At 48.6% G+C, this 25007-nt stretch overlaps 1 protein-coding gene across 3 annotated transcripts in view; it reads left to right on the forward strand.

Moving 5' to 3' along the window:
• Positions 1-23459, forward strand: part of LOC140845052 (endogenous retrovirus group FC1 Env polyprotein-like) — a 74210-nt gene extending 50751 nt beyond the window's left edge. For 2 of the 3 annotated variants that reach the window (XM_073218662.1, XM_073218663.1), the window contains one exon: positions 20165-22608. In XM_073218662.1, coding sequence (XP_073074763.1) covers positions 20675-22024 — 1350 coding nt within the window. In that variant the 5' untranslated portion in view covers positions 20165-20674 and the 3' untranslated portion in view covers positions 22025-22608. Of the gene's footprint in view, positions 1-20164 lie in introns of all 3 variants that reach the window. The other variant, XM_073218664.1, reaches the window with a different exon arrangement.
• The last annotated feature ends 1548 nt before the right edge of the window (positions 23460-25007 follow it).

A 25007-nucleotide genomic window follows, 5' to 3' on the forward strand; every position in this document is an offset into this window, starting at 1 on the left:
AAACTTTCTGCCTCATCATTCACATTTATCCTAATAAATGGCCGTATGCCCCTTTACATGACAGAAGGAAAATTCAAGGAAGGCATTTCCTCAAGAGTACCCAGATTTCCTTAAACTGCCTGAGAATTTATTTGTATGTGGAAATTGGATAATGTCTCTCTTTTCTAGACCTGAAGGCTTTTTGTTTGTTTGCTTCTTTGATATATATATATATATATATCAAGTAGGACATTCATGGGTAGCCCATCTATTTCTGTCCTAGGGACTCCAGTTAGTCACCTCAAAAAACCTATAGGTCAGACCATTCTGATTTTCACACTGATCCATACTACCTTTCAAGTTAGCCACATGGCGTTGTTCAATGCTGCTACTTGGACCATGCCACTCTGGGATCCTCCCTTACCCTTGTAACTCTGTAAAATTCAACTCCAGCCTCTTTTACCATCATTCCTGGACTACAAAAGCACTTTCAAAGATGCTGACCCTGTCCTTATAGATTTGATTCTCAAGGCCCTTGTGAAGAATATCTTCTGTACCTTTTTAAAAGACACAGCTGAGATGAGTGGTTGGTTCAGAATGATAAATCTATTGCAGCATTCCTGTATCCTTATATTTTTTTAACTTGTTCTTTTTCATTTTATCAAAGAGATTTGCATCTCAACTTCATTTTGCATGAGTCACCATTATGCCCATTTATCAATCAACCTTTAGCAGAACAAAGTGAATTATCCCCATCTTTTCTACCTAGAATAGTTAATCCAGAATCTCTTGTGAACCCTATTTGTAACATCAGCCTAATCTAAAAGTGTGTCCTCTTCTCCATTCAACATTCTTAAAATCTATTCTAACCCACATTCCACAGATTAATTAGCAAAACTCTTCAATTCCTTTGGTGCTTAAGCCATCTCTTCCTGAATTTCACTTTGTAATTGGCCTCTTGAAACATACTGGAATTTGACTCTAATAAAAGATCTGGAGACAGTGCAGGGTAAGAGTAGGACATGAGAAAACTGCCCTGCTCTTTTAAGGTAATTCCCTCAAACTGGGGTGCTTCAGTGTCTTCTGACAAGGGAGAAACAACCTCATAAGCAAAAGCAAAAGGAGATACTGCTTCAGCCAGGAAGGGAGGCTCCATGAAGTATAGGGATAGTTCTCTACGTTCTCCAAATTCTCTCCTATATAGCACTTTTATTTTAAAGTCATAACATTTTATAGATCAGCACCTTAAGCACATGTTCATATAAGACCCCAGGTAAGGGAGGTGAATTCAACTGATCTGCAAGTTATCCATCAGCAAAAACAAATACTGGTTTATAGCTATCTTGATCCTAAGGCTATGAGAGTTTCTTTTTACAAATTCTCAGTTTGGGTTTCAGTTCATGTTTTAAAATGAGAATCTAGAGATTTCCACTGGTCGATCTCCTCAACTAAAGCTGCTAACCTCAACACACAGCTCTTGAATTCCTCATACCTGTCTTACTGTTCTCTGGCAACAATAATTGGGTCCTCCACAGGCTACAGGCTTGTCTTCAGTCCTCACCTTAGTCCTAATGTTCACAGGCATTAATTTCTTTAGCTTTTTCACTAAAAGAGGCCATGGGCTTTTAGTATCCCATCTCTGAATATTAATTGGGTTTTTGTCATCTTCAAACATAACAAATCTGAATAACTAGTCTCTTCATTTCCTAAGAGTCTGTTGTTTTTAACCAACTCGCCATTGCCAGCTCCGTACAAGTCCGGATTCATAGCTGTAAACATTAATAAGCAACTCTAGGTAGCTTAAACAGAGTGGAATTTGTTGGAAGGACACCAAAGAGCTCACAAAATCTATGGGAAAGTTAAAAACCAGGCTCAGAAAACAGCCAAAAGAGGCTGGCAACAGAAACTCAGCCAAAACCTCTGTAGGAACAGTCTGGTAAGAATGCTGCCAGAACCTGGCCACGAGCTGTTATAGAAAGAGGTGAAGCAGAATGCCTCCAGGGGCACTGCCACAATCAGATAGTCCTTTTTCCTGGATTATTGATATCACAACTGTCCCTATGAATAACTTGCTCTTCTCTGTACCAATGTCAGAATCCCACTGGACAAAACTGCCCCCTGCCCCCCAGCATTAGAATTCCAATGTCCTTGCTCTCTAGAAGAGGGAAGATCTGCCCTTCCTCAGTTTCCATACTGGGAAAAGTGGTGGGATACTAGACACACACACACACACATGATATCAACATACACACACATGCATGTCCAGGTCACCATACTTGGATTATTTTCGGACTTGCTATTCTGTTCTATTGGCCTATTTATTTTGTTGCCACTGTAATACTGTTATAATTTCAGCCATTTTATAATTTCTCTGAAAATCTGATAGTTCAAAGTCCACTCCTCCTTGAGAAGATTAGAAATGACTTTGTCTCTTCTCAGCTTAATTTTTCTCAGTAAATTTCAGAACTCTTTTATCAAGTTTCCGGGAATATCCCATTGATATTATAATTGGAATTGTATTATATTTATGAATACATTTGCAGAATAATTTAGAATTTTTTACAATGTTGAGTTTTCTTATCCAAGAACATGGTATATATCTCTGTTTAAGATGTCTTTTATACTCCTGGATAGTTATATTGTCTTCACGTAGGTTTGGCGCACTTTTTAAATTTATGTTTTTCTTGTTAAGGCAGATGGAATTTGTCCCATCTTATTTTCCTTTAAAACAGTTTCAAGGCCCTACTTTTGGCCCAAGTGAAATCTTAAATCTCACAACCTTACTATGCAAATAGTTCTGTGATTCTAATTTCCTTACTAAACTATATGAATCATTGAGCTAAATTCTTACTAGGTTTATCCAGCTTCCACTACATAATTTTGTTGGGTAAGTTTGAGTTTGAAAGTTAAAAGTAAGGGATGTTCTCGAGGAAGTAAATTCTGAAAAAAAAGTCAACAGAATTAGATAAGTGGGAAGACAGTGACCACTGCACTAGTACTACAGTACCCTCTAGTGGACACAAGGAAACATGGTCTTGTTTATACCAAGAATGACCCCTTGTCTTTTCCACAGGCAATTAGAATCTGAAGGGGCCTTAGTGATCTGCTAGGTCAACATCTCTGGCTTCCAGATAAGAAAACTAAGGAACAAAAAGAAATGATTGGCCCAAGTTCACATGGCCAGCCCAAGGTTAAAAATCCAAGATTCCTAACTCATTTTTCTTCTTCCCCTCCATTTCTTTTTTCCTTCTTTTTCCACATGTTCTGTGTACCTATTATGAAACAGGATGCTAAGAATACAAATATAAAAAATACATAGTGTTTGTCTTCAAGTCTAGTTTTCTTTCAAACCTGCTACTTTAATCCACTTTCCGGGAATGAATTTGTTTAGGGAATGATCAAACAGCATTGCAGGGAAAGGTTCGCAATCATCCACAATTGACTCATGTGGTTAATTAATTATGGGAATTTGACTGGAAAATACATTTGCAAATGTGGCTGCCCTGGACCAGGTTCAGACCTTTTCATGAAGAGAAAAGACTTACAGATTCATAACTGTGATTTCTATTTCAAAAAATGACAATAGGATATTGAGGGTGTTCTTGTGTGCCCACCACCTAATCCCAAACATGATAATTTGTATATACTTCATTGAGCAAATCTTTATTGAGGACTGTAAGTCCGGGGAAAGGAAATCCCGGGGCAAAATACCTCCAAAAACCAAAATCAGTCAAAGGGAGAAATAAAGTTTAAAACCCATTTATTGCTCACAAACTGCAGTCCCAGGCCATCTTTCTTCTCTGCTCCAGCAGCAACTACACCGGCCCTCCCCCTCACCTCTCAGGTACAGATAAGCCCTCTGTTGCCCAGGTAATCAATCACCCATTGATATGGAGATGAACTTCTCCACCCCTGAGGAAAGATGCAAATGTACTAAAGCCATACTTCTTTCCACCTCTGAACGCCTATTGATATGCAGATATACTAAAGCCAGGGGAGATATTCTGGAAATGTTTCAATTTTACCCACAATCCACCCCTCCAGAAATCTCGCCTTACAATTTACTCGATCCCCCTCTTCTGACCAATCTAGTAACATGCAATAGCAACAGTGATAAAATCTTGATAATCCTCAAGCCAGAGGATTCAGCCTATGCAGATTAAGTAAATGTACTTTACAGCACAATCCCTCACTAAGCACAAAATACGTTTCTACACTTGTTTACTCATTCCTAACAATCATGCCAGATTGCTCACAAAACTTTTACCAAACGTTAGACAAAGTCAAGCCTCTCTTTAAACACTATTTTCTTGATAACAGCAACAATCATAATTCTCAAGCCAGAGGATTCAGCTAGGTTACTTTACAGCACAATCTCTCACTAAGCACAAAAATACGTTTCTACACTTGTTTACTCATTCCTAACTATCATGCTAGATTGCTCACAAAACTTTTACCAAACATTAGACAAAGTCAAGCCTCTCTTTAAACATTATTTTCTTGACAACAGCAACACAATCATAATTCTCAAGCCAGAGGATTCAGCTAGGTTCAAAGTCCCATGAAGATTAAGTCCAGAGCTCGTCCATTCCACCCATCACGCAGCAGCTGCAGCAGGGGGCGCATCCAGGACACAAAGACCATAGAAGCAAATAACTACGATTGTCAGGGGCCAATTTGCTGTTATTACAGTAATACACAGAAGGCCAGCTTCTAGGCCTTTTCCCCAAGGTGCCAGAAGAGCCAGCCATCACCAATTCATGTGTTGAAATGTCCAGGGCCACGTCCATCTTACTCCTAATTGCTACACCCATCCTTGCAACACATGTCCAATAAAGTGGGTACCTCGATTGCTCTCAGTAACAGGCGACTAACCATAGGCTGCAGAGAGACTCTCTAGGCCCCTCTTGGTGGTTTGCTGATCTGTACAACATGCAGGGCACTCCTTCTGGGCTCGGCTGACTTCTTCAAAGGTGAAAGACAAGCCACACCAATGGGCCCACATTGTCTTTTGAGGTGTCTGTGCCATGCCACTCCGGGGCCTTTGGGTCCAGTCTCACACCCACCCCACGATGGAATAGGAGGTTATTACCTTGGTCGGAGCTGTTCCGGCAATGGGCTCTGTAGCCAGCAAGGCGTGATACACAGCAGCCAGTTCCTTCAAGGTGACCCGGACCTCTGCTCCTTTCCATGGTTGTGGCCAGACTCTGGCCAGCAGCAAGAGCAGCAGCAGTGGCAGATACAGTAGCCTTAGGCGTGAGCCACAGGCCGGGGTTGGTGTGGCCAGAAGCGGTGGTGGCGCCTCCACGACCACACAAGTGTAGACACATGTCCCTTGGCACGAGTGCTGCTTCTCCCGATCATTTCTGGGGGTGGCCCTCCCAAAGGTCGCACCCATTATGACAGATTTCGGGTTCAGAGGAACCCTGCCTGAAAGGAAAGGAGTGACACATAGCAGCAATTCACTGGAGAATTCCACTTTATTAGGGAAAGGTGCTGGGTTATATAGGAAGGGGCATGAATTGATTGAGGTGTCACTTCTACGGGGCTGGTGGCTGTTGGCTAGGTGCTGGGATTGGGAGGGGGGCGAGAGGTGATTGGGCTTCAGGCGGTGCCGGCGGGAACTGAGGACCCCGAAGAGAAGCCGGAAGTTTGCCATCTTACTGGTGGGGACCCTTCATCCCCCCTTTCTCCTCTATGGGTTTGTGGACTTTGCTTTCTCTCTGGCTGCTTCCTGCTGAACAGGGGCAGAGAAGGGAGTGAGGGCTTGAGGATTGGGAGAAAAGGGTTGATAGGACTCCCCACAGTAAGGACGAGTAGATGTGGACTTCTTCAGGTTTGGAAATCAATGAAGGTTCCCTGTAACCATAGGTTGAGGACCTGTTGATTCCAATGGTGCCAAGAGGATATGGGTGTCAGGAGCCAGGCGTCTGCAGCCATTGTTTCCAGGAACAGTTTCCAGTGGAGAGAGGGGTCCATCTCAGCGTGTGGTGAGGAGGTCACATGAGGGTGAGGGATCTTCTGTGGCCAGAAGCTGGTAGTTCCTGAGTAAAAGCTGGTTGAAAGCTTGATTAGAGATTTTTCCGACTTGGGATTTGATGAATTTTATTATACAGGGTAAGAAGAGACAGGCGAGAAGAATGATTATTATGGGGCCTGCAATGGGCCAGAGCCAGGTGAGGAGGGGGTTTGTTAGTATTGAAGAGAATGGGTTGGAATTGGAAGCAGAGTGGAGGCTGGAGGCAAGGTCGGCAAGTTTGGTAATGTTAGTTTCTACAACGCCGGAATAGCAGCACTCTTCTCAGAGGAAGACACAGGTGCCGCCCTTCTCAGCTGTAAGCAGATCTAGGGCCCGCCAGTTTTGAAGGGTGACTTTAGCTAGCGAAGTGACCTGTCTTTGGAGAGAGGCTAGAGAATCGGCAGTGGATGTCAGGGCTCCCTCAAGTTTGGCGTTGAGATTTCTAACTGCCCATAGAGAGTGACTCAAGGCTTCTCCCGAAAACCCTGCCCCAGTGGCTGAGGTGATCAAAGAGCTACTGACCATGATGGGAAGGAAAGCAGCTCTTTTTGTGCGTGAGGGCAAGGGAGGTTGGAGCTCAAGAAATTCTGCCATGCTGTGAAGTGTAAACTGTGGGATTAGGGTGACGAGAATGCAGGGTGTATCGCAGTTGAGAGGCACTGAGTTGAAAAGACTGCCATTACACCAAAAGAAGTGTCCCGGTTGCGTAAAAGTCTTAGAGCTGGAGGTAGGGGTGTAGATAGAGAGGCAGTGAAGTGCGCTGCAGGGGGGGTGGAGTTGGGCCTACACAGTGGTGGATGGTGAGATTATCTGGGTATTCTGGTTCCCATAGGGGTATGTCTGCCAGGGGGCAGAGGGGTTGTCTTTCTACATGGAAGGAGTAGTTGGAAATACTAAGGGGCACGGCGGCCAGCAGTGGGCACTGTAGTGATGCACGCAAGAAACAATTGGCTGAGTTAAGGGTGTGGTTGAGAAAGATGGTGGTGTCCTGAATGAGCTGTAATGAAGAGTAGGAGAAATGGGAAGAGGAGTGGGGATTAGAAGATGAAGAGGCGCTATCAAGAGTTTGGATAATGACTTTTTCAGAATGTCTGCTATCTGATGCAACTTAAGAGATCTGGGAATGAGAGGGAACATACTTTCGAGAGATATGAAGGGTACCGTGGGGGGTCAAGGACCCCCATAGTAAACTGAGGCTGTGACTCTGGCAGCCCATCGAGAGTCCCAGGGATCTGGGATTGATAAGGAGAATGAGCCATTGGGATATTTCATGAAATGGTTGGAGGAGTAATATTGTGGGTACTGGAAGTTACTCATGTAGTGAATTGCACAAGACCAGTAGGGACATCTCCTGTAGGTGTCTGGCCATCGCCTGCAATAGGCTTGTTTTTGGTCATAGAGGAAGCAGAGGTAGGGAGAATAAGGGTAGCTGCTAGTGAACACTTCGGTGGAGGGAGGAAAGTGGAGGTATAAAGGCTCAGAGCAGCTTTTCAGAGGGCAGTCTGGTGTGGCAATGAGGGCAGTAACTTTTGTTTGATGCTGTGTGTAAGTCTCTCTGACTTTGAATGGCCATACAAAGGAGGCTGGGGTGGCGGGGAAGACAATAGGAATGAGGAAAAAAGCAAGAGAGCAGTAAAGGAGGAAAAAGTCATGATTCGGGTATGGATGGCAAAGGGGGTGAATGGGATTTTGGAGGAAAGAGGACAGTAAGGTGAGGAGTCTGGAGGGAGGGAGAGTCTGTAAACTTTTGTAGGTTAAGAGATCTTTTAGGTGATGTGGGGACAGAATGGTAAGGGGCGCCCTGAATGTCAGTTTATGAGCTTCTTTCTGCAAGAGCTGTCTAGCGGCTAATGCTTGTAGGCAGGGGGCCCATCTCCGAACTGTGGGGTCTAATTGCTTGGAGAGATAAGCTACTGGGGCAAAGGATGGGCCATAATATTGGCCTAGGACTCTTAGAGCTTGACTGGACCTCTCATGAATGTATAATGAGAAGGGCTTCGACAAATCAGGAAGATGGAGAGCTGGGGCTTCTACAAGGGCTTGACGGAGCTTAATGAAGGAGTGTTGGGGTGAGGAGGATAATGGTTTTTTAGGGGGGCTCTTGCTGAGGTCGTATAGGGGTCTTGCCAACAGGGAGCAGGGAGAAGTTAGGGATCTACGTTCTAAAATATCTAGCCAGGCTTAGAAAGGAAAGGATTTCTGTCTTGGTTTTGGGAATGGGCAGGTCAGAGAGGAGCCGTTTTCTGTCTAAGGTAATGGACTTTCTTTGTTGAGATAGAAGGAATCTGAGGTAAGTGACAGGAGGGGAAGAGATTTGAGCTTTGACGGGGGATACTCGGTAACTTCTGGACGCTAGAAGGTTAAGTAGGGAGGCAGTGTCAAGTTGAGACTGTTCCCACGAGAGACTGCAGACTAGAAGATTGTCTATGTATTATAAGGTGGACTTGGAGTGATCATGATGAAACTGTTTGAGGTCCTGAGCTAGGACCTGTCTAAAAATATGGGGACTATCTCGGAAGCTTTGTGGCAAAACTGACCAAGTGAGTTGTTTAGAATGTCTTGTGTATGGGTCCGTCCAGGTGAAGATGAAAAAATCTTGGGAGCAGGGGTCTAGAAGGATAGAAAAATGGGTCTTTGAGATCTAGGACTGAGAAGTGGGATGCTGAGGCTGTATGGATTTGGAACTAAGGGATGGATAGAGACAATGGCTATGTTGATAAGGCGAAGGTCTTGGACAAGGTGGCAAGATCCATTGGTTTTAACAGCTAATATGGGGGTATTAAATGGGGAGTGAGTGGGTCTGCTTGAATGATGGGTTGTAGGCCTATGAGGGCTGAAGTGGTTAGGGGGTATTGGGCCTGACAGATATACTGAGAGGGGTCACATAATTTGATAGAGGCAGGGGGACATAGGGCCACGGAGGGGCTTGTAATGTCCCAAACTTTGGGATTTACAGGGTGTATGAGGGCAGAACCAGAGCTTTCATTGGGTAGAGGGGGTTCATCGGCTATGAGGGCCATCAGAAAGGGAGTACTGGGGGCTGTGGGAGTGGATATAGTTATGGAAATGTGGAGGAGGGAAAGGATGTCTCGTCCTAGTAAAGGAATGGGACACTGAGGCATAACCAGGAAGGAGTGGGAGAAAGGTATGGGATTGTCTTGGATTGTGCATAAAAGGGTGGGTGGGGGATTTAATGGGAAAATCTGTTTACCTCCTACTCTGACTATAGGAGTAATGGCTGGTGTGGTGGGGCCCCGGTATTCTCACAACACTGAGAAGGTGGCTCCTGTATCTAGGAGGAAGGAGATGGGGTGACCGTCTACTGTTAAAGTAACCCTGGGCTCCTGTTTGGTGATGGAAATGGTCGGGCGAGAAGCCCCCGGGCCCCATCAATCTTCTTCTGCCAGCCCCACTACGGCGGGCTTAGGATGGGGGTTGTTCATCCAGCCTCCCCTTCGGGTGGTTGGGCAATCAGACCCCCAGTGGCCCTTTTTGTGGCATCTGGGGCATGGGGTGGTAGGAGATCTGGGGGAGGGGCACGCCCTTGACCAATGTCCCTCTTTTCTGCACTTGAAACAAGCTCTTGGGGGGGCTTGTTTGTAGAGGGGCACCCAGGTTGTGGTTTTATCAGCTGGGCCAACATCTGGAAATTGGCCTGATCAGCCTTTTGTTTACGGCATTCTTTCTCCTCCTCCCGCTTATGGAAGACTTTAAAGGCCACTGTTAGGATCTCAGTCTCTGGGGTAGCAGAGCCCTGTTCTAACTTTTTGAGTTTAGCTTTAATGTCGGGGTAGCCTTGAGCTAGGAAGTATGTCATAAGGACATGTCTTCCTTCAGGTGTTTCTGGGTCCAGGCTGGTATACTGTAAAAGGGCTTGAGTGAGTCTGTCTAAGAACTCAGAGGGGATTTCATCTCTCTTTTGAATTATGTCTTGGAGCTTTTGAAAATTGACTACTTTACAAGCTGCCCTTTTTCAGACCTGCTATTAAGCAGGAGGCAAAAATATCTCGAGAGCGGAGACTCATGGTGGTGTTATAATTTCAGTGTGGGTCTTGTTCGGGGACAGCAGTGGGGCCAGGGGAATAGGTGGGGTCAGTCCTGTGGGTTTCAGTAGCCTGCATTTGGGCGAAGTCCTAAACTCGTCTACGCTCTTCCGGGAGGAGAGTATTGGCCAGGAGCATGAAAATGTCATGATGTGTGAGGCTGTAAGACTGGAGGGTGTATTGAAACTCCCTAATGTATGTCATGGGATCAGTGGAAAAGGAACTTAGGCGTTTCTCTAGTTGGGCTAAATCTCTTAAGGAGAAAGGGATGTGAATGCGCACGCTGCCTTCGGATCCTGCTACCTCCCGGAGGGGGGCGATAATTTTGGGAGGCTCTCGGGACTGAGTCTGAGGGGGACTGAAGGGTTCTGGCTCAGTCTGTGGGGGAGTGACGCGGTCTAGCCATGCCTAGTCGAGCAGGTCCTGAAGTGCAGAAGGGGGGCAAAGAAAATAAAGAAAGATAGAATCGGACCCACATGTCGCCAGCTAGCAGCCCAGCTGCTTGCCTGTGCTGCTTTAGTTGGGCTTGAACTCATGACTCTGAGGTTAAGAGTCCCATGCTCTACTGAGCTACAGCAGGGCTCCAGTTAATTGCTTATGGAATGCATTGTTTTCTATTCCTGCCACATCGGCATGTGGGGGAAGGGCATAGCTAGAAGCAGGGGCGGTGTTTCTACACATCTTCAAGGTCTCCCTATTTTCAGAGTGAGGAGTCTTGGCAAGATATGTTTTTGTGGACAGATAACTTCTAAGGACTGCACCGGTTGTTCTCTAGCTTGTGCTTTCCCATGCTGCGTTCAGACATGGGGGGAGGTGCTTTCCCATTCTCTCTACAAACATGTGAGAAGACAAAGGCGGTCCCTAACAGGGGAGAAACAGGTGATGAGGGCAAAGACGGAGGAGGCCCCTGGGACCTAGTTAAAGGGGGGCTGAAAGTCTCAGGCTTAATCTGCAGGGAATGAAGGTGGAGGAGGTGAGATGGGGGAGGAGATGGTTGGGGAGGAAGGGAGAAGGGCTGTTGTAGAAGAAGAAGGGGAAGGGAATGAACAGGAGGCTTCTGCAGGGGCGGCGGCTTGCAGGCTAGGAGAACTTGGGAGGGGGCGGGGAGAGGAGGAGGCAGAAAGCTTTGATATAGGGAATCTCCTTCCATTTTTTCAGGCGCTGGCAGTAGTTAAAAAGATCGCGAGTGATGTTAGGATCAAGAGTTCCCCTTGCAGGCCATTGCTTGTTATTGTCTAGGGGGGTATGTCGGCCAATCTTGGGAGCAATATTTACGGAGAAGTTTTGGTTTTATATCAGGCATCAGGGAGAGGGTAGCCAGATGCTTAAGCAGGCATTCAAGAGGTGAACTTTCAGGGAGGGATGAGGAGGCTCCCATGGCTAAAGGACAGAGAAGGAGACAAACAGGGGAAGATGAACGGAGATCCTCGGACTGGAAGCAGACCACAAGGAGACAAAGGGCGTCCCCGATGATCCTTGGTGGTCTGCGGAAACTCGTATACGAGTCGGAATTTCTTGGAAAGTGTGGGTCGTCACCCAGACTTCCCTAAGAAGGCAGAGTGCCGGAGTCTCGAGGTACCTAGCGCTAGGCGTTTTCGGCAGATGGAGCAGAAGGAGGAGGGGGGGAAAATGGAGCGTTCTCATCCACAAAGGAGTCACCTCGTTTATGGCTGTTGGAGGGGGGTGCCTGAAAGTCAGCCGCAGCCGTGAAGGCCTGAGGCGGGGATTTATGACTGTCAGAGGAGGGACCTGAGCGTCCTCCGCAGCCGTAAAAGCTTGAGGCGGGGATTTATGGCTGTTTGGGGAGGGGCCTGAGGGTCCGCCGCAGCCGTGAAGGCCTGAGGCGGGGAGCGTTCCCTCCTCATCCCCGAGCGTCAGGGCCTTGCCGGACGATCACGGTCAATGGCACTGCGATAGCTCGGGGAAGAGTGGCCCACCCCGGGGAAATTTTGCTTAAAAACTTTCAGCACTGATGGAAGGGATGGTGAATGCCTTTGACTGTCGGAGGATGGGCCTGAGCGTCCGCCGCAGCCGTGAAGGCCTGAGGCGGGGAGCGTTCCCTCCTCATCCCCGAGCATCAGGGCCTTGCCGGACGATCACGGTCAATGGCACTGCGATAGCTCGGGGAAGAGTGGCCCACTCCGGGGGGAATACTTACCTAAAGGCCAGAGAGGAGTGGTGAGTGTGATGAGCCAGCGCCGGAAAAAGAGGATGAGGGCAGGCTGCTGCTGGTGTCGGGGGAAGACGGGGCCCAGTTGGGGTGTCCCGTCTCCCGGGTTTCGGCACCAATGAAAGGAAAGGAGCGACACATAGCAGCAATTCACCGGAGAGTTCCGCTTTATTAGGGAAAGGTGCTGGGTTATATAGGAGGGGGCATGAATTGATTGAGGTGTCACTTCTACGGGGCTGGTGGCTGTTGGCTAGGTGCTGGGATTGGGAGGGGGGCGAGAGGTGATTGGGCTTCAGGTGGCGCCGGCGGGAACTGAGGACCCTGAAGAGAAGCTGAAAGTTTGCCATCTTACTGGTGGGGACCCTTCATTAGGGAATGACAGAATAGAATAATAACTCAGCACGGGCACAACCCTTGCTAATTCCTTAAACCAGTGTCACCTGGCATCCAGCGTCTGCTTGGATCTGCACAGCATGGCAACTGAGTCCCTACCACCCCAGGCTTTGAGGGAGCTGCAGAACACTGGAGGGAGTGAGATTATTTTCTGCGAACTTCTTATAGGTAAAGAAGGGAGACTTTCAGGCAGGTTACTAAAGATCAGGACTGTAAGCTGCAGTTCCCGGCCACCCAGGCGAGGGTAATTTGCAAGCCCAGGTCTGAGCTCCCAGCAGCTGCTTCCTACTTGTCTGAGATAGGATAGAGTGAAGGTTAAAGCCAGAATTCGGATGATTAGAATGACAAAGCAAAGTAATAAAACACTTATCACTGGAAAGGAATGAGAAGTTTATTTAAGGCAAAAGGAGCACACTTGGAGAAGGGGGTGTGTGGGCTGCCCCTAGAGTAGAGGCACCCTTGAAAGGTAGGGAAAAAATTAAAAGGATACCCACCTAGAAAGTGTGGGCAACCCCGGAGAAAGGATCACCCTGAAAGGCTGGGGGTTACCCCTTTGAAGGAATCCAGGAATGTGACCAAGGCCTGGGGGTGCAGAGCTGTTAAGTTGTCTTTGAATACTTAGCATTAACACAGGAACTTCCTGCTCTGATTTTTCCCTGAGATAACCACCATCTTGGTCTGGAGACAAATGAAACAAGACCGCCTGCCCAGCCCCCAAGGTGGGCTGAGTTATTGTCTGTTTGCTAATAAGCAAGTAAAGAATCTTACTACTTAACTTCCTGGGTATTAATATACAGTCTTTAAGATGGAATCCTTCCTGCCTTTTACTATGTTGTTTACAGCTGAGCCTGCATACTAAATTAGTTGCCTAAGTTACAAACTACTTGATTACGGCTGGAAGTGAAGGGTCCCCACCAATAAGATGGCAAACTTCCGGCTTCTTTTCGGGGTCCTCGGTTCCCGCCGGCGCCACCTGAAGCCCAATCACCTCTCACCCCCCTCCCAATCCCAGCACCTAGCCAACAGCCACCAGCCCCGTAGAAGTAACACCTCAATCACCCTATGCCCCATCCTATATAACCCAGCACCTTTCCCTAATAAAGCGGAACTCTCCGGTGAATTGCTGTTGTGTGTCGCTCCTTTCCTTTCATTGGTGCCGAAACCCGGGAGATGGGACACCCCAACTGGGCCCCATCTTCCCCCAACACCAGCAGCAGCTTGCCCTCATCCTCTTTTTCCGGCGCTGGCTCATCACACTCACCACTCCTCTCTGGCCTTTAGGTAAGTCCCCCCCCACCCCTCCGGGGTGGGCCACTCTTCCCTGAGCTATCGCAGTGCCATTGACCGTGATCGTCCGGCAAGGCCCTGACGCTCGGGGACGAGGAGAAAACGCTCCCCGCCTCAGGCCTTCACGGCTGCGGCGGACCCTCAGGCCCCTCCTCCAAAAGCCATAAACCCCCGCCTCAGCTGAAACTTTTTAAGCAAAATTTCCCCGGGGTGGGCCACTCTTCCCTGAGCTATCGCAGTGCCATTGACCGTGATCGTCCGGCAAGGCCCTGACGCTCGGGGACGAGGAGGGAACGCTCCCCACCTCAGGCCTTCACGGCTGTGGCGGACCCTCAGGCCCCTCCTCCAAAAGCCATAAACCCCCGCCTCAGCTGAAACTTTTTAAGCAAAATTTCCCCGGGTGGGCCACTCTTCCCTGAGCTATCGCAGTGCCATTGACCGTGATCGTCTGGCAAGGCCCTGACGCTCGGGGATGAGGAGGGAACGCTCCCCGCCTCAGGCCTTCACAGCTGCGGCAGACCCTCAGGCCCCTCCCCCGACAGCCATAAATCCCCGCCTCAGGCCTTCACAGCTGCAGCAGACTCTCAGCCCCCTCCCCCTCCAACAGCCATAAATGAGGTGACTCCTTTGCGGATGAGAACGCTCCCTTTCCCGCCCCCTCCTCCTTCTGTTCCGTCCGCCAAAACCTGTTCGGTCTGCCGAAAACGCCTAGCGCTAGGTACCTCGTGACTCTGGCACTCTGCCTTCTTAGGGAAGTCTGGGTGACAACCCAGACTTCCCAAGAAATTCCGACTCGTATACGAGTTTCCGCAGACCACCAAGGATCATCGGGGACGCCCTTTGTCTCCTTGTGGTCTGCCTCCAGTCCGAGGATCCCCGTTCGTCTTCCCCTGTTTGTCTCCTTCTCTGTCCTTTAGCCATGGGAGCCTCCTCATCCCTCCCTGAAAGTTCACCTCTTGAATGCCTGCTTAAGCATCTAGCTACCCTCTCCCTGACGCCTGATATAAAACCAAAACTTCTCCGTAAATATTGCTCCCAAGATTGGCCAACATACCCCCTAGACAATAACAACCAATGGCCCGCAGGGGGAACTCTTGATCCTAACATCACTCGCAATCTCTTTAACTACTACCAGCGCCTGAAAAAATGGAAGGAGATTCCCTATATCGAAGCTTTTCGCCTCCTAGCTCAAAATCCCAGCCTCTGCACCACCTGCTCCCCGCCCCAAGTTCTCCTAGCCTGCAAGCCGTCTCCCTCCCCTCCACACACTCCCAGTCCCTCTTCAATTACCTTTGACCCGGCCGACGAGCCTCCGCCATACAGACTTTCCCCTTCAGCCCCTCCCCCTCCTATAACTCCTCCACCCTCTGCCTCTGCTGCCGCCTCTTTCCCCATGGCAGAAGCCTCCCGTCCTCTCCCTTCCCCTTCTTCTCCTACAACAGCCCCTCCCCCTTCCTCTACCGCCACCACCGCTGCCGCTTTCCCCGTGGCAGAAGCTTCCCATCCTCTCCCTTCCCCTTCTCCTCCTACAACAGCCCCTCCCCCTTCCTCTACCGCCGCCACCGCTGCCGCTTTCCCCGGGGCAGAAGCTTCCCATCCTCTCCCTTCCCCTTCTTCTCCTACAACAGCCCCTCCCCCTTCCTCTATCGCCGCCGCCGACTCCACCCCCGCAGAAGCCTCCCATCCTCTCCCTTCCCCCTCCTCCACCATCTCCTCCTGCACCTCACCACCTCCTCCTCCATCCCCCTCACCTTCCCCCCTCCCGCAAATCAAGCCTGAGCCTTTCAGCCCCCCTGTAACTAAGTTCCAAGAGCCTCGTCCGTCTTTGCCCCCTCAGATTCGGTCCCGAGAGCCTCCCAAAATTATCGCGGCTTTGCCCCCATTACCTGTTTCCCCTGCACAGACTGAGCCAGAACCCTTCAGTCCCCCTCAGACTCGGTCCCAAGGGCCTCCCAAAATTATCGCCCCGCTCCGGGAGATAGCAGGATCCGAAGGCATCTTGCGCGTTCACGTACCTTTCTCCTTAGGAGATTTAGCCCAACTAGAGAAACGCCTAGGATCCTTTTCCACTGATCCCACGACCTACATCAGGGAGTTTCAATGGACCTCCAGTCTTACAGCCTCACGCATCATGACATTTTCATGCTCCTGGCCAATACTCTCCTCCCTGAGGAGCGTAGACGAGCTTGGGACTTCGCCCAAATGCATGCTACCGAAACCCACAGGACTGACCCCACCTGTCCCCCTGGTCCCACTGCTGTCCCCGAACAAGACCCACACTGGGATTATAACACCGCTGTGGGTCTCCACTCTCGAGATATTTTTGCCTCCTGCTTAATAGCAGGTCTAAAAAAGGCAGCTCGTAAAGTAGTCAATTTTCAAAAGCTCCAAGACATAATTCAAAAGAGACGAAACCCCCTCCGAGTTCTTAGATAGACTTACTCAGGCCCTATTACAGTATACCAGCCTGGACCCAGAAACACCTGAAGGAAGACAGGTCCTTATGACATACTTCCTAGCTCAAAGCTACCCCAACATTAAAGCTAAACTCAAAAAGTTAGAACAGGGCTCCGCTACCCCACAGACTGAGATCCTAACAGTGGCCTTTAAAGTCTTCCATAATCGGGAGGAGGAGAAAGAACGCCATAAACAAAAAGCTGATCAGGCCAATTTCCAGATGTTGGCCCAGCTGATAAAACCACAACCTGGGCGCCCCTCTACAGACAAGCCCCCCCCAGGAGCTTGTTTCAAGTGCGGAAAAGAGGGACATTGGTCAAGGGCGTGCCCCTCCCCCAGATCTCCTACCACCCCATGCCCCAGATGCCACAAAAAGGGCCACTGGGGGTCTGATTGCCCAACCACCCGAAGGGGAGGCTGGACGAACAACCCCCATCCTAAGCCCACCGTAGTGGGGCTGGCAGAAGAGGATTGACGGGGCCCGGGGGCTTCTCGCCCGACCATTTCCATCACCAAACAGGAGCCCAGGGTTACTTTAACAGTAGACGGTCGCCCCATCTCCTTCCTCCTAGATACAGGAGCCACCTTCTCAGTCTTGCGAGAATACCGGGGCCCTACCACGCCAGCCATTACTCCTATAGATGGGGTAGGAGGTAAACAGATTTTCCCATTAAACCCCCCCCCTTTTATGCACAATCCTAGACAGTCCCATACCTTTCTCCCACTCCTTCCTGGTTATGCCCCAGTGTCCCATCCCTTTACTAGGACGGGACATCCTTTCCCTCCTCCACTTTTCCATAACTATATCCACTCCCACAGCCCCCAGTACTCCCTTTCTGATGGCCCTCATAGCCGACAACCCCCCTCTACCCAATGAAAGCTCCAGTTCTGCCCTTATACAACCTGTAAATCCCAAAGTTTGGGACATTACAAGCCCCTCCATGGCCCTATGTCCCCCTGCCTCTATCAAATTACGTGACCCCTCTCAGTATATCTGTCAGGCCCAATACCCCCTAACCACTTCAGCCCTCATAGGCCTCCAACCCATCATTCAAGCAGACCCACTCACTCCCCATTTAATACCCCCATATTAGCTGTGAGAAAAAACAATGGATCTTTCCGCCTTGTCCAAGACCTTCGCCTCATCAACATAGCTGTTGTCCCTATCCATCCCTTAGTTCCAAATCCATACACCCTTTTATCGCAGATCCCTGCTTCTGCATCCCACTTCTCAGTCCTAGATCTCAAGGACGCATTTTTTTCTATTCCTCTAGACCCCTCCTCCCAAGATTTTTTTGCCTTCACCAGACATTCTGTACAGCTTACTTGGACAGTTTTACCACAAGGCTTCCGAGATAGTCCCCATATTTTTGGACAAGTCCTAGCTCAAGACCTCAAACAGTTTCACCATGATCACTCCGAGTCCACTTTATTACAATATGTCGACAATCTTCTGCTCTGCAGTCCCTCGTGGGAACAGTCTCAACTTGACACGGCGTCTCTACTTAACCTTCTAGCTTCCAGAGGTTACCGAGTATCCCCTGTCAAAGCTCAAATCTCTTCCCCTTCTGTCACTTACCTTGGATTCCTTCTGTCTCAGCAAAGAAAGTCCATTACCTTAGACAGAAAACGACTCCTCTCTGACCTGCCCGTTCCCAAAACCAAGACAGAAATCCTTTCCTTTCTAGGCTTGGCTGGGTATTTTAGAGCGTGGATCCCTAACTTCTCCCTGTTGGCAAGACCCCTATACGACCTCAGCAAGGGCCCCCCTGAAGAACCATTATCATCCTCACCCCAACACTCCTTCATTAAGCTCCGTCAAGCCCTTGTAAAAGCTCCAGCTCTCCATCTCCCTGATTTGTCAAAACCCTTCTCATTATACATTCATGAGAGGTCCAGGCAAGCTCTAGGAGTCCTAGGCCAATATTATGGCCCATCCTTTGCCCCAGTAGCTTATCTCTCCAAGCAATTAGACCCCACAGTTCGGGGATGGGCCCCCTGCCTACGGGCATTAGCTGCTGGACAGCTCTTGCAGAAAGAAGCTCATAAACTAACATTCGGAGCGCCCCTTACCATTCTGTCCCCACATCACCTAAAAGATCTCTTAACCTACAAAAGTTTACAGACTCTCCCCCCCTCCAGACTCCTGACCTTACTGTCCTCTTTCCTCCAAAATCCAAACATTTCTTTCCTCCCCTGCCCGCCCCTAAATCCGGCCACTCTTCTTCCTCTGCCCTACTCTCCTCATACTCCCTCGCATGATTGCCTGGAAGCCCTTCACAACTTCCTTCCGTGCCACTCCACGATCTCCGAAGGAGCCCTCTCACACTCCGACCTCATCTGGTTTACTGATGGGTCCTCCTTTAAACATGAGGGCATCCACTACTCAGGATATGCAGTAGTCTCCCTCGAAGATGTCATTGAAGCACGAGCCCTACCCCCTGGTACAACCAATCAGCAGGCTGAACTCATTGCAGCCACCAGAGCTTGCACTCTGGCCCGGGACACGTCTCTCACATTGTACACTGACTCCAAGTACATATTCCACATTCTCTTGTCCCACGCGGCAGTATGGAAAGAACGAGGCCTCCTCACCACAAAAGGGAATTCCATAACTAATTCAGCCTTAATTACTAGACTTTTAGAGGCTTCACAACTCCCACACCGACTAGGCATAGTCCACTGCAAATCACATCAAAAAGATGACTCCCCCATTGCAAGAGGTAACAACAAGGCCGACAGAGTAGCCTGGTCAGTTGCCCTATCAGAAAACGCACCAGACAACAATCCGTCTGCCCTTGCAGTTTTAGCCTTATCACAAGACGCCCTCTGCTCTCAGGACAAAGACTCTCTCTTACTCCTCTTACATGACCTGTTCCATCCCAGCCCCCAATCCTTAATCCATTTTTTACAATCTTTTTTTCCTCTTTCTCCTGAAGACAAAACCCTACTTAACCAAATCACCTGCAAGTGCACCATCTGCCAACGCACTAACCCTAATACCCCCCTCAAAGCCCGACCCTTCCCAGCTCATCAAGCAAGGGGTAATATCCCCGCTGCAGATTGGCAAATAGACTTCACTAACATGCCCCCTGTACGACGTACCAGATACCTACTCATGCTAGTAGATACATTTTCAGAATGGGTCGAAGCTTTCCCCACCACTAACAAACGAGCATCCGTAGTTGCCTCTATCCTCCTCACCCAGATCTTTCCTAGGTTCGGGATGCCCACTTCCCTCCAATCAGATAACGGCCCTGAGTTCACTGCCCAAATTATCCAGAACCTCTCCAAGTCGCTCTCGCTCCCCTGGCATTTACATTATCCTTATCGACCACAAGCTTCAGGAAAAGTAGAAAGAGCCAATAGGACTCTAAAAGACATCCTGAACAAACTATCTCTAGAACTACACCTTGACTGGGTTCGCTTACTTCCCTTAGCTCTACTCCGCATTCGAGCCCTCCCAAAGAAACCTTCCTTCTTGTCACCCTTTGAAATCATGTACGGCCGCCCGATTCTACCCCCGGGGCTCCCTTCCCACAAAGGACCAATTCCTCCCAATATAGCCCTTCCACTACTCTCTCTCCTCCGCACTGAATTGTGGAAATATCAGGATTGGCTCCTTCCTGATCCATCCGCCTCCCAAAATCCTCCTGTCTTACAGCCCGGCCAACTAGTGTTTTATAAGCCACCAGAAGATCAGCCCTCTCTCACCCCGAAATGGGAAGGTCCACACCCAGTTATTCTCTGCACCCCCTCAGCCGCCAAGCTCTCACTGCCTGATAACTCTGTCACCCCTTGGATTCATATCTCCAGGTTGAAACCAAATACCCAAGACTCACCTTCTCTGGACACCCAAGACCCATCAGTCACAATCCAGAGTCCTTCGGATACAGCCCAAGACGCTGTCTACTCTACCACGCCTCATCCCTCTGATCCCTTGAAGCTCCGCATCTCCCGTGCACCCTCTTTGCCATCCATACCTGAATCATGACTTTTTCCTCCTTTACTGCTCTCCTGCTTTTTTCCCTCATTCCTATTGTCTTCCCTGCTGCCCCACCCTCCTTTGTATGGCGATTCAAAGTCAAGCAGACTTACACACAGCATCAAACAAAAGTTACTGCCCTCATTGCCACATCAGACTGCCCTCTGAAAGGCTGCTCTGAGCCTTTGTACCTCCACTTTCCTCCCTCCACCGAAGTGTTCACTAGCAGCTACCCTTATTCTCCCTACCTCTGCTTCCTCTATGACCAAAAACAAGCCTACTGCAGGTGATGGCCAGACACCTACAGGAGATGTCCCTACTGGTCTTGTGCCATTCACTACATGGGTGACTTCCAGTACCCACAGTATTACTCCTCCAACCGTTTCATGAAATATCCCAACTGCTCATTCTCCTTATTAATCCCAGATCCCTGGGACTCTCGATGGGCTGCTGGAGTAACAGCCTCAGTTTACTACAAGGGGTCCTCGACCCCCCATGGTACCCTTCATATCTCTCGAGAGTATGTTCCCTCTTGCTCCCAGATCTCTCAAGTTGCATCAGATATCAGACATTCCGAAAAAGTCATTATCCAAACTCTTGACGGCGCCTCTTCATCTTCTTATTCCTCCTACTCTTGGTTACAGCTCATTCAAGACACCACCATCTTTCTCAACCACACCCTCAACACCACCAATTGTTTCTTGTGCGCATCACTACAGCGCCCACTGCTGGCCGCCGTGCCCCTCAATATTTCCAACTACTCCTTCCATGCAGAAGGACAACCCCTCCGTCCCCTGGCAGACATACCCCTGTGGGAACCAGAATACCCAGATAATCTCACCATCCACCACTGTGTAGGCCCAACTCCACCCCCCTCCAGTGCACTTCACTGCCTCTCTATCTACACCCCTACCTCCGGCTCTAAGACTTTTACACAACCGGGACACTTCTTTTGGTGTAATGGCAGCCTTTTCAACTCACTACCTCTCAACTCCGATACACCCTGCATTCTCGTCACCCTAATCCCACAGCTTACACTTTACAGCATGGCAGAATTCCTTGAGCTCCAACCTCCCTTGCACTCGCGCACAAAAAGGGCTGCTTTCCTTCCCATCATGGTCGGTATCTCTTTAATCACCTCAGCCATTGGGGTGGGGTTTTCGGGAGGAGCCTTGGGTCACTCTCTATGGGCAGTTAGAGATCTCGACGCCAAACTTGAGGGAGCCCTGACATCCACTGCCGATTCTCTAGCCTCTCTCCAAAGACAGGTCACTTCGCTAGCTAAAGTCACCCTTCAAAACTGGCGGGCCCTAGATCTGCTTACAGCCGAGAAGGGCGGCACCTGCGTCTTCCTCCAGGAAGAGTGCTGCTATTACATCAACGAATCCGGCATTGTAGAAACTGACATCACCATACTCACTGACCTTGCCTCCAGCCTCCACTCTGCTTCCAATTCCAACCCATTCTCTTCAATACTAACAAACCCCCTCCTCACCTGGCTCTGGCCCATTGCAGGCCCCATAATAGTCATTCTTCTCGTCTGTCTCTTCTTACCCTGTATAATAAAGTTCATCAAATTCCAAGTCGGAAAAATCTCTAATCAAGCTTTCAACCAGCTTTTACTCAGGAACTACCAGCTTCTGGCCACGGAAGACCCCTCACCCTCACGTGACCTCCTCACCACATGCTGAGATGGACCCCTCTCTCCGCTGGAAACTGTTCCTGGAAACAATGGCCGCAGACGCCTGGCTCCTGACACCCATATCCTCTTGGCATCATTGGAATCAACAGGTCCTCAACCTATGGTTACAGGGAACCTTCATTGATTTCCAACCTGAAGAAGTCCACATCTACTCATCCTTACTGTGGGGAGTCCTATCAACCCTTTCCTCCCAATCCTCAAGCCCTCACTCCCTTCTCTGCCCCTGTTCAGCAGGAAGCAGTCAGAGAGAAAGCAACGTCCACAAACCCATAGAGGAGAAAGAGGGGAATGAAGGGTCCCCACCAGTAAGATGGCGAACTTCCGGCTTCTTTTCGGGGTCATCGTTTCCCGCCGGCGCCACCTGAAGCCCAATCACCTCTCGCCCCCCTCCCAATCCCAGCACCTAGCCAACAGCCAACAGCCCCGTAGAAGTAACACCACAATCACCCTATGCCCCATCCTATATAACCCAGCACCTTTCCCTAATAAAGCAGAACTCTCCGGTGAATTGCTGTTGTGTGTCGCTCCTTTCCTTTCAGGAAGTGAGACAGGGACAGTGGATATAGTCAGAGTAGGGTGAGGGCCTGGGGTGGGGGGTGGGGGCGAAAAGCAGGGTGGAATATTTACAGTCAGAGCAATGTAACAATGGGCAAAGAAGTCCCTATTGAAACTCTGTGTTAAGCATTATGCAAAGTCAAGATCACACCAATTCTCTAGGGAAAGATACCTAAGAATATAGACATCTTCAGTGAGATCAGTTAAAGGTCAAAAGGCCAGGAGCAACTTGGCCTGGAATGTTTGAGTGTTCTGCAAGGGTAGCAGCATAACCCGTGACTCCACTGTCAGCCCTGGCAATCAGACTATGACCCAGCCCACCTTGAGGACAGGGCAGGTGATGCAAGTCCCCACCCCTAAGTTTTTTCCATGTTCTCGAAAAATCCTCAACTGCCTATAAAACCCCCTAGACAATGCACTACTAGGGGCTCTCTTGTCCCCTCCTGGCGTGAGCCAGGAACTCTTTCCTCTCACTTTATTTCTAAATAAAAGCCTGTACCTTGCTCTCCTACCTTGAGCGTTTGTGAAGCTCATTCTTCGGCTTCGTGAACAAGAACCCCGGCATCAGAAGGAGAAAAAAAACAGCATATAGGTAAAGGTAAAAAATAAGCTGGGCCAGCATAATTAACATAATAAAGACATGGGCTATGCTGCATTACCTTCCTTTATCTGGGGAATATTCAAACACTCCAAGCCAAGTTGTTCCTGGCTTTTTGAGCTTTAATTGACTAACTTTGGGTCTTTTTAGTGGACTTTCCTGGCCTTTTTCTCTTTCCACCCCACTCATATCTATTTCCTGCCTAACAGTTCTGTAATCAATAAACAGCATTTTCTCCTAACTCCATTTTGAGACTTCAGTTTTTTTTGTGTGTGTGTTTCTAATTCTCCTCCCTAGATGGCAGCACAGATGAAAAAATGCTCAGAACACACTGGCTTCAGCAGGCGCCAACAGCTATCAACAGCCCACCCTCAACCCTCCCTTTTTTTTTTAAATAAAAAATAACTACCTAAGGTACGATGGCTGACGATTTTTTCAAATATATTTAAGATGGAAAGAATTAGTTACAAACTGGTATTAGGAGAATGAGGAAATTCACCACTCTGTCTTTCCCGTGCTAGCTATATTTTCTGTATCTTGAAGACAGCAGCCTCAGTGCCCCTCCACCAGGGCACAGTATGACACAGACTTGCGCATCTGCATCATCACCCTGGGCATATGGTACAGCCAAACTCCAAGCCTCCTGGTTTGCTAGAAGATTACTGGATTCATGTAAGATATGTAGCAATGCTATTTACTGACCCTTTTGTCAACCCAAGCTTGAACCTTCTGTAGTGATCACCATGTTACCAGATGCTGCATTGAAGCTTAGGAAGTTAGCATGAAGGTAACTTCAGTAAAAGCATGCAACTTAGATTGAATTAATAATGCAGGAGAAAAGGAGTGGAGCCATCTTAGAAGACCTTGATACTTTACATCGAAGCCCCAATAAGGATATTTTTAAACCTTACTCTTCATGGTGCTAAAAAACAAAATGCAACTCAGTAAATTTAAAGTTCAAATTGGCTTTATTCAACAATTCTTGAATTGGGCAGCATCCCATCTAGCAAAGGAACCCTGAGAAACTATACAAACTGGATGGATTTATAGGGGGATGCAAGGGCATGGAAACAGGGGCTACTTTATCTTTCTTTAGGGGATGAAAGAGGTCTTTCAGGTAGATTACCTTACTACTTTGGACTAGGAAATACCAGTTTGACCGGTTTAAGATTACACTCCTGGGAGAGGCTGAAACTACAATTAGATTTGGTATTGTAAGAATAGAAATAGGTTAGCATAAGCATAGCCATCTTAAAGGCCTAGAAGCCATTTTCTGAGTATGTGACTTAGAAAGAAAAACTGGAACTGGGTAAGGCCTTGAAAAACAAGCTAATCATGAACACCAGATGGTGGGCAGCTGTGGCCTTTAGTCAGCTAACCTTGGTCAGCTAATCCTACATACCAAGCTTATCGTGCAGAACCTCCCTGACAATTGAGGAGTGGTCTTATCTTGCTCCTGCCTAACCCCAGGATGTATGTCTTGCAAGAATAATGTGCAGCTGTGGAAAATTACTATGAGTTAAGTGTTTTGAAAATGCTATATAAACCCTTGGCTTTGAGTGCTCGGGGTCCTTGTTGAGACCCGCTGCATCGGGCTGACTTGGACCTCAGCTAGCTAGCTGAATAAAGACTTTGCTTGAATTTACATCTCTATGCCTGTGTAGTTTGTTCTCTGGGGAAGCCTCGGAAGCCGGGACCCTAACAGTATTAAGTCTTAGTTTTGTGATGTGGCTTAGCTCAAGTGATTCCATTTTGGGCCTGTTATTTCTTTTTTTAACAATGAGTTCATTGAATCCCTTCATTAAACAGTAAAATGGGT

This window comes from Manis javanica, chromosome 12 (assembly GCF_040802235.1).
Source record: "Manis javanica isolate MJ-LG chromosome 12, MJ_LKY, whole genome shotgun sequence".
NCBI classification, from domain to species: domain Eukaryota; kingdom Metazoa; phylum Chordata; class Mammalia; order Pholidota; family Manidae; genus Manis; species Manis javanica.